The sequence below is a fragment of the Macaca fascicularis genome, chromosome 15 (genome assembly GCF_037993035.2).
Source record: "Macaca fascicularis isolate 582-1 chromosome 15, T2T-MFA8v1.1".
Taxonomy (NCBI): domain Eukaryota; kingdom Metazoa; phylum Chordata; class Mammalia; order Primates; family Cercopithecidae; genus Macaca; species Macaca fascicularis.
Genome location: NC_088389.1, coordinates 116,505,781 through 116,518,320, shown reverse-complemented (window position 1 = coordinate 116,518,320; position 12,540 = coordinate 116,505,781). Strand labels below are relative to the sequence as shown.

At 36.4% G+C, this 12,540-nt stretch overlaps 1 protein-coding gene across 16 annotated transcripts in view; it reads right to left on the bottom strand.

Moving 5' to 3' along the window:
• NAA35 (N-alpha-acetyltransferase 35, NatC auxiliary subunit) overlaps positions 1-12,540 on the bottom strand; it is a 90,925-nt gene that overhangs the window by 11,168 nt on the left and 67,217 nt on the right. For 12 of the 16 annotated variants that reach the window (XM_074017750.1, XM_005582057.5, XM_074017751.1 and 9 more), the window contains 5 exons: positions 12,261-12,320; positions 7,577-7,683; positions 5,163-5,229; positions 2,452-2,550; positions 1,680-1,858 (listed from right to left, as the gene is read on the bottom strand). In XM_074017750.1, the coding sequence (XP_073873851.1) occupies positions 1,680-1,858; positions 2,452-2,550; positions 5,163-5,229; positions 7,577-7,683; positions 12,261-12,320 (512 nt within the window). The remainder of the gene's footprint in view (positions 1-1,679; positions 1,859-2,451; positions 2,551-5,162; positions 5,230-7,576; positions 7,684-12,260; positions 12,321-12,540) is intronic. The other 4 variants (XM_074017746.1, XM_074017753.1, XM_074017745.1 and 1 more) reach the window with 1 other exon arrangement.

Below are 12,540 nucleotides of genomic sequence, written 5' to 3'. Positions count from 1 at the left end.
ACGATGCCGTCTACCTTCTGTTTATCTAACCTAAGGACACATGAGTGAAGGGGACAACTAAGATGCAGCCTTTTCCTCTCAAATATCAGGTACCTCAATGATCTATTAAGTGCTTTATCAAAATTAATATACATTTATGTCTAAGAGAGTGCTGATATTCTATACCAATGGTTCTCAAATTGACATCTCTGGGCCAGCAGCAGTTAACCTGAGAACCAGTTAGAAATGCAAATTATTCGGTCTCACCCTAGACCTAGCAGGTCAGGAATTAGCCCAGAAATTTGTGTACTGATGCACTTTACAAGTGATTATGATGCATGTTAAAGTTTAAGGATCACTGTTTCTGCTGATGATTTAAAAAAGAGTCCACATGCTTCAGGGATCGTATGCATGAAAAACAACTAAAGGTTATCTCAGGGAAATGCAGGAGCCCAATCTGTCATTTTGAAATTAAAAAGCAGTTCAAAAACAATTATGAAAAGACCACAAGGGTATTTATGGGCAGAACTAAAGTTCTTTTAATAAGAAAAGAAACAAATCTACTTATGAATATAAGCAAATGTGTAATGGAGTATTTATCTGAGTATCATTTATTTGCTGAATTAAGATCCCAATTCTCTGTGCAAAGCAGCATATAAAAATTAATAAAACCAGTATTGTCTACTATGAATAACAAAATGTAGTATCCAAAGTAGCTATATAAATACCTGTTATTAAGGATTATTTGGTATTATCTATATAAATGTTAAAGAACATATAGCAAGGAAAATTATTCTCATATTGCTATAGTTGATGCTCAAATTCACTTTTCATAGGCAAGAGTTATCTGTCAAGAGCCTTCACTGCTCACAACAAAATCTACGTCAACAGCATGGAAGAGAATTACTTTCCCTCTCACAGCAGTGACTTCAGAGAATATAGAATATCTTAATTACTAAGTTCAGTAAGTTTAAATAAGTTTAAAAGGTGAACTCTATTAATAAAGTCTAATATACTAAACCTGAGTGTTTGTGATGAGTAACACAGGTCATTAGTTTAAAATTATGTGCCAGATTGAGAAAAAGATTCAAAATAACTGAATTCATTAATGCTCAATTTTATTTTCTTTCTATGACAGCTTTTACATGCCTAAAATATGTTCAAGCATCCTCTTACTAGGTTTCTTTATTTTGTCCTCAAGTGAAAGGGAAGAACTACTCTGCTGAAGATCATCTTTTATCAACTCCAAAGCTCCTGAAGTGTATCCTCAGCACCACGGTTTGAAACAGTTATGCTCCCAGTAATCAGCTTGGTCATGATTTCTTCTAAGCAGACAGTCCTGATTCCAATTTGATGTTTAACTCTGTCAAGTACATCCACAGCTAGTGCCACCAAATTCAGGGCAAAACGTGTTAATTTTTCTCCATAGGAACAAATAAATGATCTTCAATCAATCCATTTACTTTGGAGCCATTTTTTTGTTAATTTTTACATAAATATTTGGAAAAATACACTCATGCAATATTATAGCACTTAAAGATATTCAAGATGATCCAGCTCTAATTTTCGAATTTTTTCAAATGTCCCACAACTAAAGGTAAAATATACTAAATGAAAAAGTACCCTGAAATTAACTCTAAATTCTCTCAGATCTTATCCATTCCACCTACCACCAATTTTAACTCAAACTGTGCTCTTACCAATATATGTAATAGTACTCGTGCATACTGTAGAGTTCCAATTCAAAGCCACTTAGAAGATACTGTATCATAATGCGAAGGTTATGGTAAAGGACCCAGGTACCTAAACAGGCCAAATGTTGCCTTTGGGGTTCCTGTTTCAACAGCATGGTGTGAAGCGCTGCATCAACCTTTTCTGCCTATTAAAATAAAATGTCATAAACTGTGTTCGTTTTGTTTTCTTAAGGTAATAAGAGAACTTTAAAAAAACATACAGCTAAAAAGAATATAAGCAGAAAATTTAAATCTGACCACCCAAAGAAACATTTTTAAATGCATTTTTAGTTAGGTTTACATTCGAAGTTCTCATTTTACAATGGTTAACATTTACCTAAACATGCCTTAAACTAAAAAGACATCAATTTTAAAGGACAAAAATACAAATAATACACTTCAGGTCTTTACTTATCAATATTGCTGCTGCACATATATTAACTTTAAAATTAATATATTAATATTTTTACATGTAACCTTGTTATAAAACTATCATTTTATACATATTTCATAATTTATTCCTATTATCAAAGAAATATTTAAGATGTCTATCAGTTTGGATTATTGTTCTGCTTCATTTTGTAAACGCTGGTGTAAGAAACCATTATATTTTAAGTGAAAAGTGGATCATGTTGAAAAATTAAACAGTCAAAATATTGTTCAGAAGAATTGTTTTTAAAAATCTGGACAAAGTGTGTGAGTCATTTAATTTTAGAAGAGAGGCGAACCTGGCTCTTACCTCATCCTGCAAGGTAGCAAATTCCTCAAGAATATGACCAAGCTTATCTCTCTGTCGAGCCCTGTTATGTCCATGGATCTGAATAAGACTACAGAATGGCTGCAATACACATATAATCTGTCAATCGTAAATATGAAATTTCCTGGTACCAAAGAAACTTAACATTCCAAGTTCACAATCCGGTTTAAGGGAAAAAAAATGCTGTGTATATAAGAACTATGTCTATGTATACTTTTAATTTTACATAGGTGTTTAAGGAACTCAACACCAGAATTTATCAATAACCGGAAAAAACATAGCTTCATGTGAAACTTCCCTTCATATGGTAAAAATATCTTCTTTCGATCTTTAGATATCTTCTTCCAGTTTCACAAGGACAATTTCTTTCCTGCTTATTTTGAGTCAAAAGCCAATGTTCAAGGCTGACATTCCTGTGCTGCTATAAATATACCAGAATGCCTAATACTTATATAGCTTAAGAAGAGCTAATAGCCATAAACCTTGACTATTGTTCTTTATTCCTGCTTTCTCCATAGAGTGTTCTCATCTAAAATACTATGCAACATTCCACTAACCAGGCAAGAGACATGGATTGGTAAGATGCTTTAAGTGTGAATTAGAAGATTCTCGAAGTTTAATACTGTTTTATATTTGCATTCATTGACAGATATTATCTCATTTGATCAATAACTACCCTGTAAGAGGTCAGAGAAGATGTAAGCATTTTACTCTTTAAAGAGTGGAAAGTTGGGTCAGGCATGGTAGCTCACCCCTGTAATCCCAGTGCTTTGGGAGGCCGAGGCGGGTGGATCATGAGGTCAGGAGTTTAAGAACAGCCTGGCCAAGATGGTGAAACCCCATCTCTAATAAAAATACAAAAATTAGCGGGGCGTGGTGGCAGGCACTTGTAATCCCAGCTACACGGGAGGCTGAGGCAGAGAACTGCTTGAACCCGGGAGGCGGGGGTTGCAGTGAGCCAAGACTGTGCCACTGCACTCCAGCCTGGGCGACAGAGTGAGACTTCGTCTCAAAAAAAAAAAAAAAAAACAAAGTAAGGAAAGTTTATAAAACAGTGATGTGCCTGATAAAATATTAATGATAAAAAAGAAATGAAATCGGGTCTTCTACTGTTTTTTTCTCTTTTCCCCATACCATGCTGCTTTTTTTTTCTCTCTCTCTCTACATATACATAGATAGATAAACTTTTAGTAACTGGAAGTAGACCCAAAAAAGTCGCCTGATGGAGTTCTCTAAGAGAAATACTTACATCTAATTAAATAAAAATGAAGCCGGGTGCAGTGGCTCATGCCTGTAATCCCAGCACTTTGGGAGGCCAAGGTGGGTGGATCACTTGAGCTCAGGAGTTTGAAACCAGCCTGGCCAACAGGGTGAACCCGTCTCCACAAAAAACACAAAAAAATTAGCCAGGTGGGGTGCCGTGAGTCTGTAGTCTCAGCTATTCCGAATGCTGAGGTGAGAGGATCACTTGAGCCCCGGGGGTAGAGGTTGCAGAGAGCCAGGATCACATCACTGCACTCCAGCCTGGGCAACAGAGGGAGACCCTGTCTTAAAAATAAATAAATAAATATTTTTAAAAATTAAATAAAAATGAATAATTCAACTCACTACAAGATTTGCATTTTTTCCTAATTACTTGAGATGAAAAAGTTTGTGATCTCATTTAAATTAATATATTTTTTCTTTTTTTTTGACAGAGAGTTTTGCTTTTGTTGCCCAGGCTAGAGTGCAATGGTGTGATCTCTACTCACCACAACCTCCGCCTTCCAGGTTCAAGCAATTCTCCTACCTCAGCCTCCTGAGTAGCTGGGATTACAAGCATGCGCCACCATGCCCAGCTAATTTTGTATTTTTAGTAGAGACAAGGTTTTTCCATGTTGGTCAGGCTGCTCGAACTCCCAACCTCAGGTGATCCACCCACCTCAGCCTCCCAAAGTGCTAGGATTACAGGCGTGAGCCACTATGCCCAGTCAATAATTTTAATTTTATTATAACTCAGTTCATTAATAGAATACAAAGAGAAGTGTATAAGGATGTTAAAAATATTCTTTGTAAGGTTAAAAAAAAAAAAGTAAAGAAGTTTTTATGTCCATTCACAAAAAATTTCAAGGAAGCAACTGCTGTTTTCCCAGTTGAGAGTCATAACATTCCCTATCTGCGGTCCTCGCAGGCTGCAGGGAGAGGTCATCCAAGGCTGCCTCTGTAGCTAATAACCTATCAGAAGACCTTAGGTTATAAAACCATCCACTCAAGTGTTAGGAGGAGACAGTTTTATCTATTCACTGAAAGTAAGTAAGAAATGTTAGATGAAAAAAAGCATTAATTAAAGACACTGAAGGAATTACAGTCCAGCAATTTATTATTCTTATTTTTTGAGACAAAGTCTCACTCTGTCGCCCAGGCTGCAGTGCAGTGGCATGATCTCAGCTCACTGAAACCTCCTGGGTTCAAGTGATTCTCCTGCCTCAGGCTCTTGAGTAGCTGGGACTACAGGCGTGTGCCACCACGTCTGGCTGATTTTTGTATTTTTAGTAGAGTCAGGGTTTCACTACTGGTCTCAAACTCCTGACCTCAGGGGATCCACTTGCCTCAGCCTCCCAAAGCGCTGGGATTACAGGCATGAGCCACCGCGCCCGGCCACAGCCCATGATTTTTAAAGTACCCATTACGACAATCCAAACTGTAGCTCTTACCCGAACACAGTGAGTAACAAAGGAGTCAATACAGTCCTTAGCCTGGTGATTATTATATAGGTAGCACCTGCAAGATAATAGTCACATCATCAAAATCTATTCGGCCCAAACGAAAGCAGCAGCAATTACTTGGTTAATTAAAGAGAAAATGGAACCGATTCCTAAGTTAAAGAATGCTAGTATTAGATTATGAAACATTTTACAATTATTATGTAGTTCACACAATACATTTGTGATACTTCCAATTCCTATAGATCTATATTTGAACAATGAGAGTTGGATCCAGTAAGATCAAATTAGCAAGGAGAAAAGGAAAAGTCCAAAGCCCTACTTTTTCATGACCCCACTTCAGTGTCATATTTTCCTACAACTGATCTCCTCATGGACTGTGCTCATAATAGTCATTACAAAGAAAACACTATACAGGATCCTAATTTTTTCTGTATCCCCACTCCTCACCATTGGTTATAAATCACCTAAACATCTCTGGCACCTCATCTCTTCTCACAAAGTGGTTTCCTTTACGGTGTTCCTTATCTGATAAACAGAGCCAAGGTCACACAATGGAAAAGACAGTGCAACCAGCACCCAGGAGAAAGAAAAAGGTGAACACCTGGAACAGGCATTTGGTGAAATGGGAAGTGCTGAAGGTTCACTACATCTTTAACCCTAAATCAAGAAAATTACCTGAGATTAAAATAAAGCACTTTAAAAAGGCTCTCTCAATCTAAAGATGATGATTTTCAAATTTAAAAATTCAGTAGAAAAATATGTTCATTAGTAGCCTTGAAGATCAAGAGGAAGAACTTTCTCACAACACAGCAAAAATAACTAGGAGACGAATGTCATGAGGCATAGGTAAGGGAGCTCTAGAAGACTTAGTATGCTAGGAGCTCTAAAAAAGGAAAAAACAAAACAGATGAAAGTGAAGCAATAAATAAGCAATAATAGGGACAAATGATCTGACTGAAAACTTGAGTCTTTAATGACTGAATTCCAGATAGGACTAGCTGAAAATCACACATGAATATTCTGGTAAAACTTCTAAACTCCTAAAATAAAGAGAAACTCATCAACACTCCAGAAGAAGTTTCAAATCACAAAGGAAAAGAGAATTCTCATCTACAATACTGAAATTTTTAAAACAGTGGAACAACTAGAACACCACACAATAAACTTTTCCATATATATAGTTACTTAGCATTATCTGTGGTAGTTATGTTCTATAAAGTTTCTGAAGATACTAAATTAGACTATTAAATCATCGCTAACAGGGGAAATAAAGGGTTAGATTCCTATGAGCCTGTGGTCACATTTCCATGCACCGATCAATGCATAACCTTGTTTTATGTGTATTTCTGTTTAAGACATCTTATTTAATGGATTAATATACTGTTGATTTATTAACATAAAACTCAGACCCAATAGCATATACCAAATGTGAATAGGCTGAATTCTGCTTTCAAAAGATTTGAGCTAACAAAAATTACACCACCATGAAAAAGAAACATATCAGGCCAGTGCAGTGGCTCAAGCCTATAACCCCAGCACTTTGGGAGGCCAAGGTGGGCAGATCACTTGAGGTCAGGAGTTTGAGACCAGCCTGGCCAACACAGTGAAAGCCCATCTCTACTAAAAATACAAAAATTAGCTGGGCATGGTGACATGCACCCGTGATCTCAGCTACTTGGGAGGCTGATGCGGGAGAATCGCTTGAACCTGGGAGGCGGAGGTTGTAGTAAGCTGAGATGATGCCACCACACTCCAGCCTGAGCGATATTATGTACATGCAAATATTTCAAAATCCAAAAACATCAGAAATCTAAAATACTTCTGGTCCAAAGCATTTTGGATAAGAGATACTCAACATTTATTATGAAATATTTGGAGGTCATTACATAGAATTAGTTAGATCTACCATGAAGTAATTGGTGCTAGAAAGCCATCGTGTATCTTTCAGTGGAAAAGATACACTTTGTTAAGCGTATATATTTTTTTAACAAAGTGTGTAAGTGCTTTGTTAAGAAATAATGACTCCCTTCTTTCCTTCCCCACTGGAAAAGCCTGGTATTTCTCAGAATGCCGAATCAAATGATGATTCTTTCTGCATGCAATCCTTTTCAGCCTCTGATAGCAGCATGTTTTCGGGGCAGTGCCTCTACTGGAGCAAAGTGGAAGCACTTACACTGGAGACAAAAAACTTAGAGGAGTTATCAGAAATTTTGTCAACCTCATAAAAACCTTAGTTTTAATCTAAACAATGTGGCAGAGATCAGTTAATTTTAACACGATTAAGTTACTTTTACATGGAGATTTGATCCCAAACAATTTTTATACTTTGGCTATAAAGGAGTACAGAGAAGTTGGCTTTTTAAAGGAGCACATACAACTCTAAAATGTCTTACAATACTTACTTGGGGGAAAGCACCGGAGGACTGACAAAAGACCGAAGTGCATCTTTCACCATGTCTTGCATGAGATGAGTTCCAAAGACCTTTTTGTTATCCACCAGGAAAGTGGTCTTAAAACAAATGTTACATATTAGTTATGGTGTCACGCACAGAATTGTCATTACTATGAAATGAGTATACTGATAAATACCACAGACTACACAAGTGATTAAAATATAAAAAGTTCGTGAAAATTTTTTATAAATTGCTGTCTCCACAATGAGTGTTACTTATTAATCCTTATTGAAGGTGAATTCTGATGTAGAATAAAAAATGTACAGAAATAAAAATCTCCCAAGAGTAGTAATATTAAAATAGTCAAAATAAACTGACTAATCAGATTATGTCAAATAGCTAATGTATTAAAAAATGCTTCATAAACTATGAAACAGTAAATGGCTATAAATGTTATTTGATAATCCTATGTTTACCTCTAAGGAATGTTTTGTAACATATACAAATATTTAAATAACATACAAATATTTGAACATGAAAAAATTGAAAACAATTTGCATTTAATAATGTTTTAATTTCCTTCCCTTAACAATCCACTGTAATTTAATATTTAATATACCATACCTTGATTTCCTAATACTGTTTTTAAATTTTATTTTAAATTCACATATAGTAAAACTTACAGGTTTGTTGTACAGTTACAAGTCTAACAAAAGCATAGTTTTTCAAATCAGTCTCACAATCAAGATACAGAACAACCTGTATCACCCTAAAAACATTCCCTCATGGGATCCCTTTGTGGTCAAACGCTCCTACCGCCCCAAACCCCTGGCAACCACTGATACGCTCTCCAACTCTATCGTTCTGCCATTTCCAGAATGTCATTAAAATGAAATCATATAGCCTTCTGAGTCCGGCTTCTTTCACCCAGCAGTTGAGATTCGTTGGCATTGGTAAGTGTATTATACTTCATTTTATTTCTGAGTAGTATTCCTCTGTGCAGGTACCACAGTATGTTTATCCACAGTATGTACCACACTGACCAGCTCAAGAACATGGGGTTGTCTGTTTTGATGATCATGAACAAACAGCTCTGCACATTTGCAGAGGTTTCCAGAAGAATATCAAATTTCACTTCTCTTAGGCAATCAACTAGGAGTGTGAGCTACATGTTTAATTTATAAGAATGTGCCAAGCTATTTTCCAAAGTAGCAGAACCACATTACATTCCTATCACCAAATACATCCTCGTCAGCACTTAGTATTATCACATTTTTTTTTTTTGAGATGGGGTCTCACTCTGTTGCCCAGGCTGGAGTGCAGTGGTGTGATCTTGGCTCACTGCAACCTCTGCCTCCTAGGCTCAAGCAATTCTCTGCCTCAGCCTCCCAAGTAGCTGGGATTACAGGCACCTGACACCATGCTGGACTAATTTTTGTATTTTTAGTACAGATGGGGTTTCACTATCTTGGCCAGGCTGATGTTGAACTTCTGACCTTGTGATCCACCCAACTCCACCTCCCAAAGTGCTGGGATTACAGGCATGAGCCACTGCGCCTGGCCAGATTTTTTTTTTTTTTAAGATATTCTAAAAGGTGGATAGTATTTCTGTGGTTTAATTTGCATTTCCCTAATATTTTCCATGCTGGATTTGAATATTTAATATACTGAATACTGCTGAATATTAACCATATGAGATTTGCACCTAAGTATTTCATTTTTTTATGTCAGTGTAAATAGTTCGATTTTTAAATTTTGATCTCCCATTGTTCATTTCAAGTATATAGAATTACAACTGCTTTTTGTATAATGACTTCATATCCTATCATCTCATTAAATTCACTAATCAGTTCTAGGAACTTCCTTGTAAATTCCATGGGCATTCTACATGGAAAATCATGTCATCTCTAAGTAGACAGTATTTTTTCTTCCTTTCCAATCTGTATGTCATTTATTTCTTTTTCTTGCTTTATTGCGTTGGCTAAGACTTCCAATGTAGAATAAAAGCGAAGTGGGCATCTTTATCTTCTTCCCATTCTTGGAGGAAACCATTTAGTCTTTCATCATTAAGTATGATGTTAGCTGTAGGGTATTTTTGTATATGTCCTTTATCAGGTTTAGGAAGTTCTCTTCTGTATCTAGCTTTGCTAAGAGTTTCAAATCACGAATGGATGTTGAATTTTGTCAAATGATTTCTGTGAATATACTAAGATTTTAGATAATATGGTGTATTATGCTGACCAATTTTCAAATGGTGAACCAGGCTTGATTCTTAGGATAAATCTCACTTGGTCATGGTGTACTACCTCTTTTTATATATTGTTGAATTTGATTAATAATTTATTGAAGATTTTTACATCTGTGTTCGTGGAATAAGATTTTTACATCTGTGTTCATGAGGAAACTATGGTCTATAGTTTTCCATGTTTGTAATTTTGGTTTGGTTTTGATAGAGTAAATTCTGGCTCATATGAGTGTTCTTGCCTCTTTTATTTTCTGGAAAACACTGCAAGGAGCTGGCCTGGAGTTTGCATTGTTAGGTTTTTAACTATAAGTTCAATTTATTTAACAGATAAGAAATTATTCAAATTATCTGTTTCTTCTTGAGTGAGGTTTGGTAGTTTGTATCTACATTTAAAGGAACAGGTCCATTTTATCTGCTTCTGCATTTATGGATAGAGTTGTATATCCCATTACTATCCTTTTAATGTTTACAGAATCTGTAATGATACCCTTTCTTTCATTCTTGATATTAGTCATTTCTATTTTTCTCTTCTTATGTCTCATTAGAGGTTCACTGACTTCATGAATATTTTCAAAGAATGAGCTTTGGGTTGCACTGATTTTCTCCACTGTTTTTCTGTTCCATATTTTACTAATTTCTGCTCTTCATTATTTCCTTCCTTCTGTTTACTTTAATTTGCTCTTCTTTTTCTGGTCTCATACAGTGGTAGCTTAAATTACTAACTGTAGACTTTTTTTTTTTTTTTTTTTTTTGAGACAGGGTCTGATTCTGTTGCCCAAGGTGGAACGCAGTGGCGGGATCACAGATCACTGCAGCCTGGACTTCCCAGTTCAAGCGATCCTCCAACCTCAGACTCTGTCGCCCAGGGTGAGACTTTGTCTCAAAAAATAAGAATAATAAATTGCTGGACTGTAATTCCTTCAGTGTCTTTAATTAATGCTTTTTTTCATCTAACATTTCTTACTTACTTTCAGTGAATAGATAAAAACTGTCTCCTCCTAACACTTGAGTGGATGGTTTTATAACCTAAGGTCTCCTGATAGGTTATTAGCTACAGAGGCAGCCTTGGATGACCTCTCCCTGCAGCCTGCGAGGACCGCAGATAGGGAATGTTATGACTCTCAACTGGGAAAACAGCAGTTGCTTCCTTGAAATTTTTTGTGAATGGACATAAAAACTTCTTTACTTTTTTTTTAACCTTACAAAGAATATTTTTAACATCCTTATACACTTATCTTTGTATTCTATTAATGAACTGAGTTATAATAAAATTAAAATTATTGACTGGGCACGGTGGCTCACGCCTGTAATCCTAGCACTTTGGGAGGCTGAGGTGGGCGGATCACCTGAGGTTGGGAGTTCGAGCAGCCTGACCAACATGGAAAAACCCTGTCTCTACTAAAAATACAAAATTAGCTGGGCGTGGTGGCGCATGCTTGTAATCCCAGCTACTCAGGAGGCTGAGGTAGGAGACTCCTGAGTAGCTGGGACCACAGGCATGCACCACCACACCCAGCTCATTTCTTGTAGACTGGGTTTTGCCATGTTGCCTAGGCTGGTCTTGATCTCCTGGACTCAAGTCATCCACCCACCTCAGCCTCCCAAAGTGCTGGGATTACAGGTGTGAGCCACCATGCCAGGCATACTTTCCTTTCATATAAACATTTAACGTGGCCAGGCACGGTGGCTCACACCTGTAATTCCAGCACTTTGGGAGGCCGAGATGGGTGGATCACCTGAGGTCGGGCATTTGAGACCGGCCTGGCCAATGTGGTGAAACCCCATCTCTACTAAAAATACAAAAATTAGCTAGGCATGGTGTGTGCGCCTGTAATCCCAGCTACTCAGGAGGCTGAGGCACAATCTAGCACCTGAACCCGGTTCAATCACTTGAACCCGGAGGCGGAGATTGCAGTGAGACAAGAGCATGCCACTGCACTCCAGCCTGGGCAACAGAATGAGACTATCTCAAAACAAAAACAAAACAAAAAAAATTCAACGCTACAAATTTCCCTCTAAGTACTGCTTTAGTTGTAGCTCACAGATTTTGGTATGTTATATTTTGATTTTCATTCAGTTCAAAATATTTTTGAACTCCCCTCAAGACTTCTGTCTTTGACCCATGTGTTACTTACAAGTTGTTTAATTTCAAAATATTTGGAGATTTTCCTGGATACCTTTCTCTTGTTGGTTACTAGTTTAATTCTAAAATAAGAAAGATACTTTGTGTGATTTTGATTGTTTTTGAATTACTGAGGTTTGTTTTATGACCTAGGATATGACCTTGATGAATGTCTAATGCTTAAAGTTAATACTTCAATTAAAAAATACACAACACTAACTGGAAAATTCTTTAAAAGCATCTACTTTTTTTTCAATCAACCAATAAAACAATGTCAATACACATATAATGTTTAAAGAAGTATTTTGAGACTAAGTGGAACTTACCTGTAACAGAGATCTTGAAAGAACACATGGTGACTGTTCACTAAATTCACAGAAAAAATCCTAATAGATACATAAAGAAAAAGCAGTGTCATTAATAGATTAAATAAAAGCTAAAAATACTTCATCATATAGAGTATAATTTTTACTAGACCTTCTGGAAATGACATAGTACCAGAGTTAAAATATGACAAATAAAGGTTATTTCTATAGAAATTGTTTAATTGTAAAAAAGGGACAATGGATAATTCTAGACTCTAAAAACTTTTCTTAAAAAAACTGA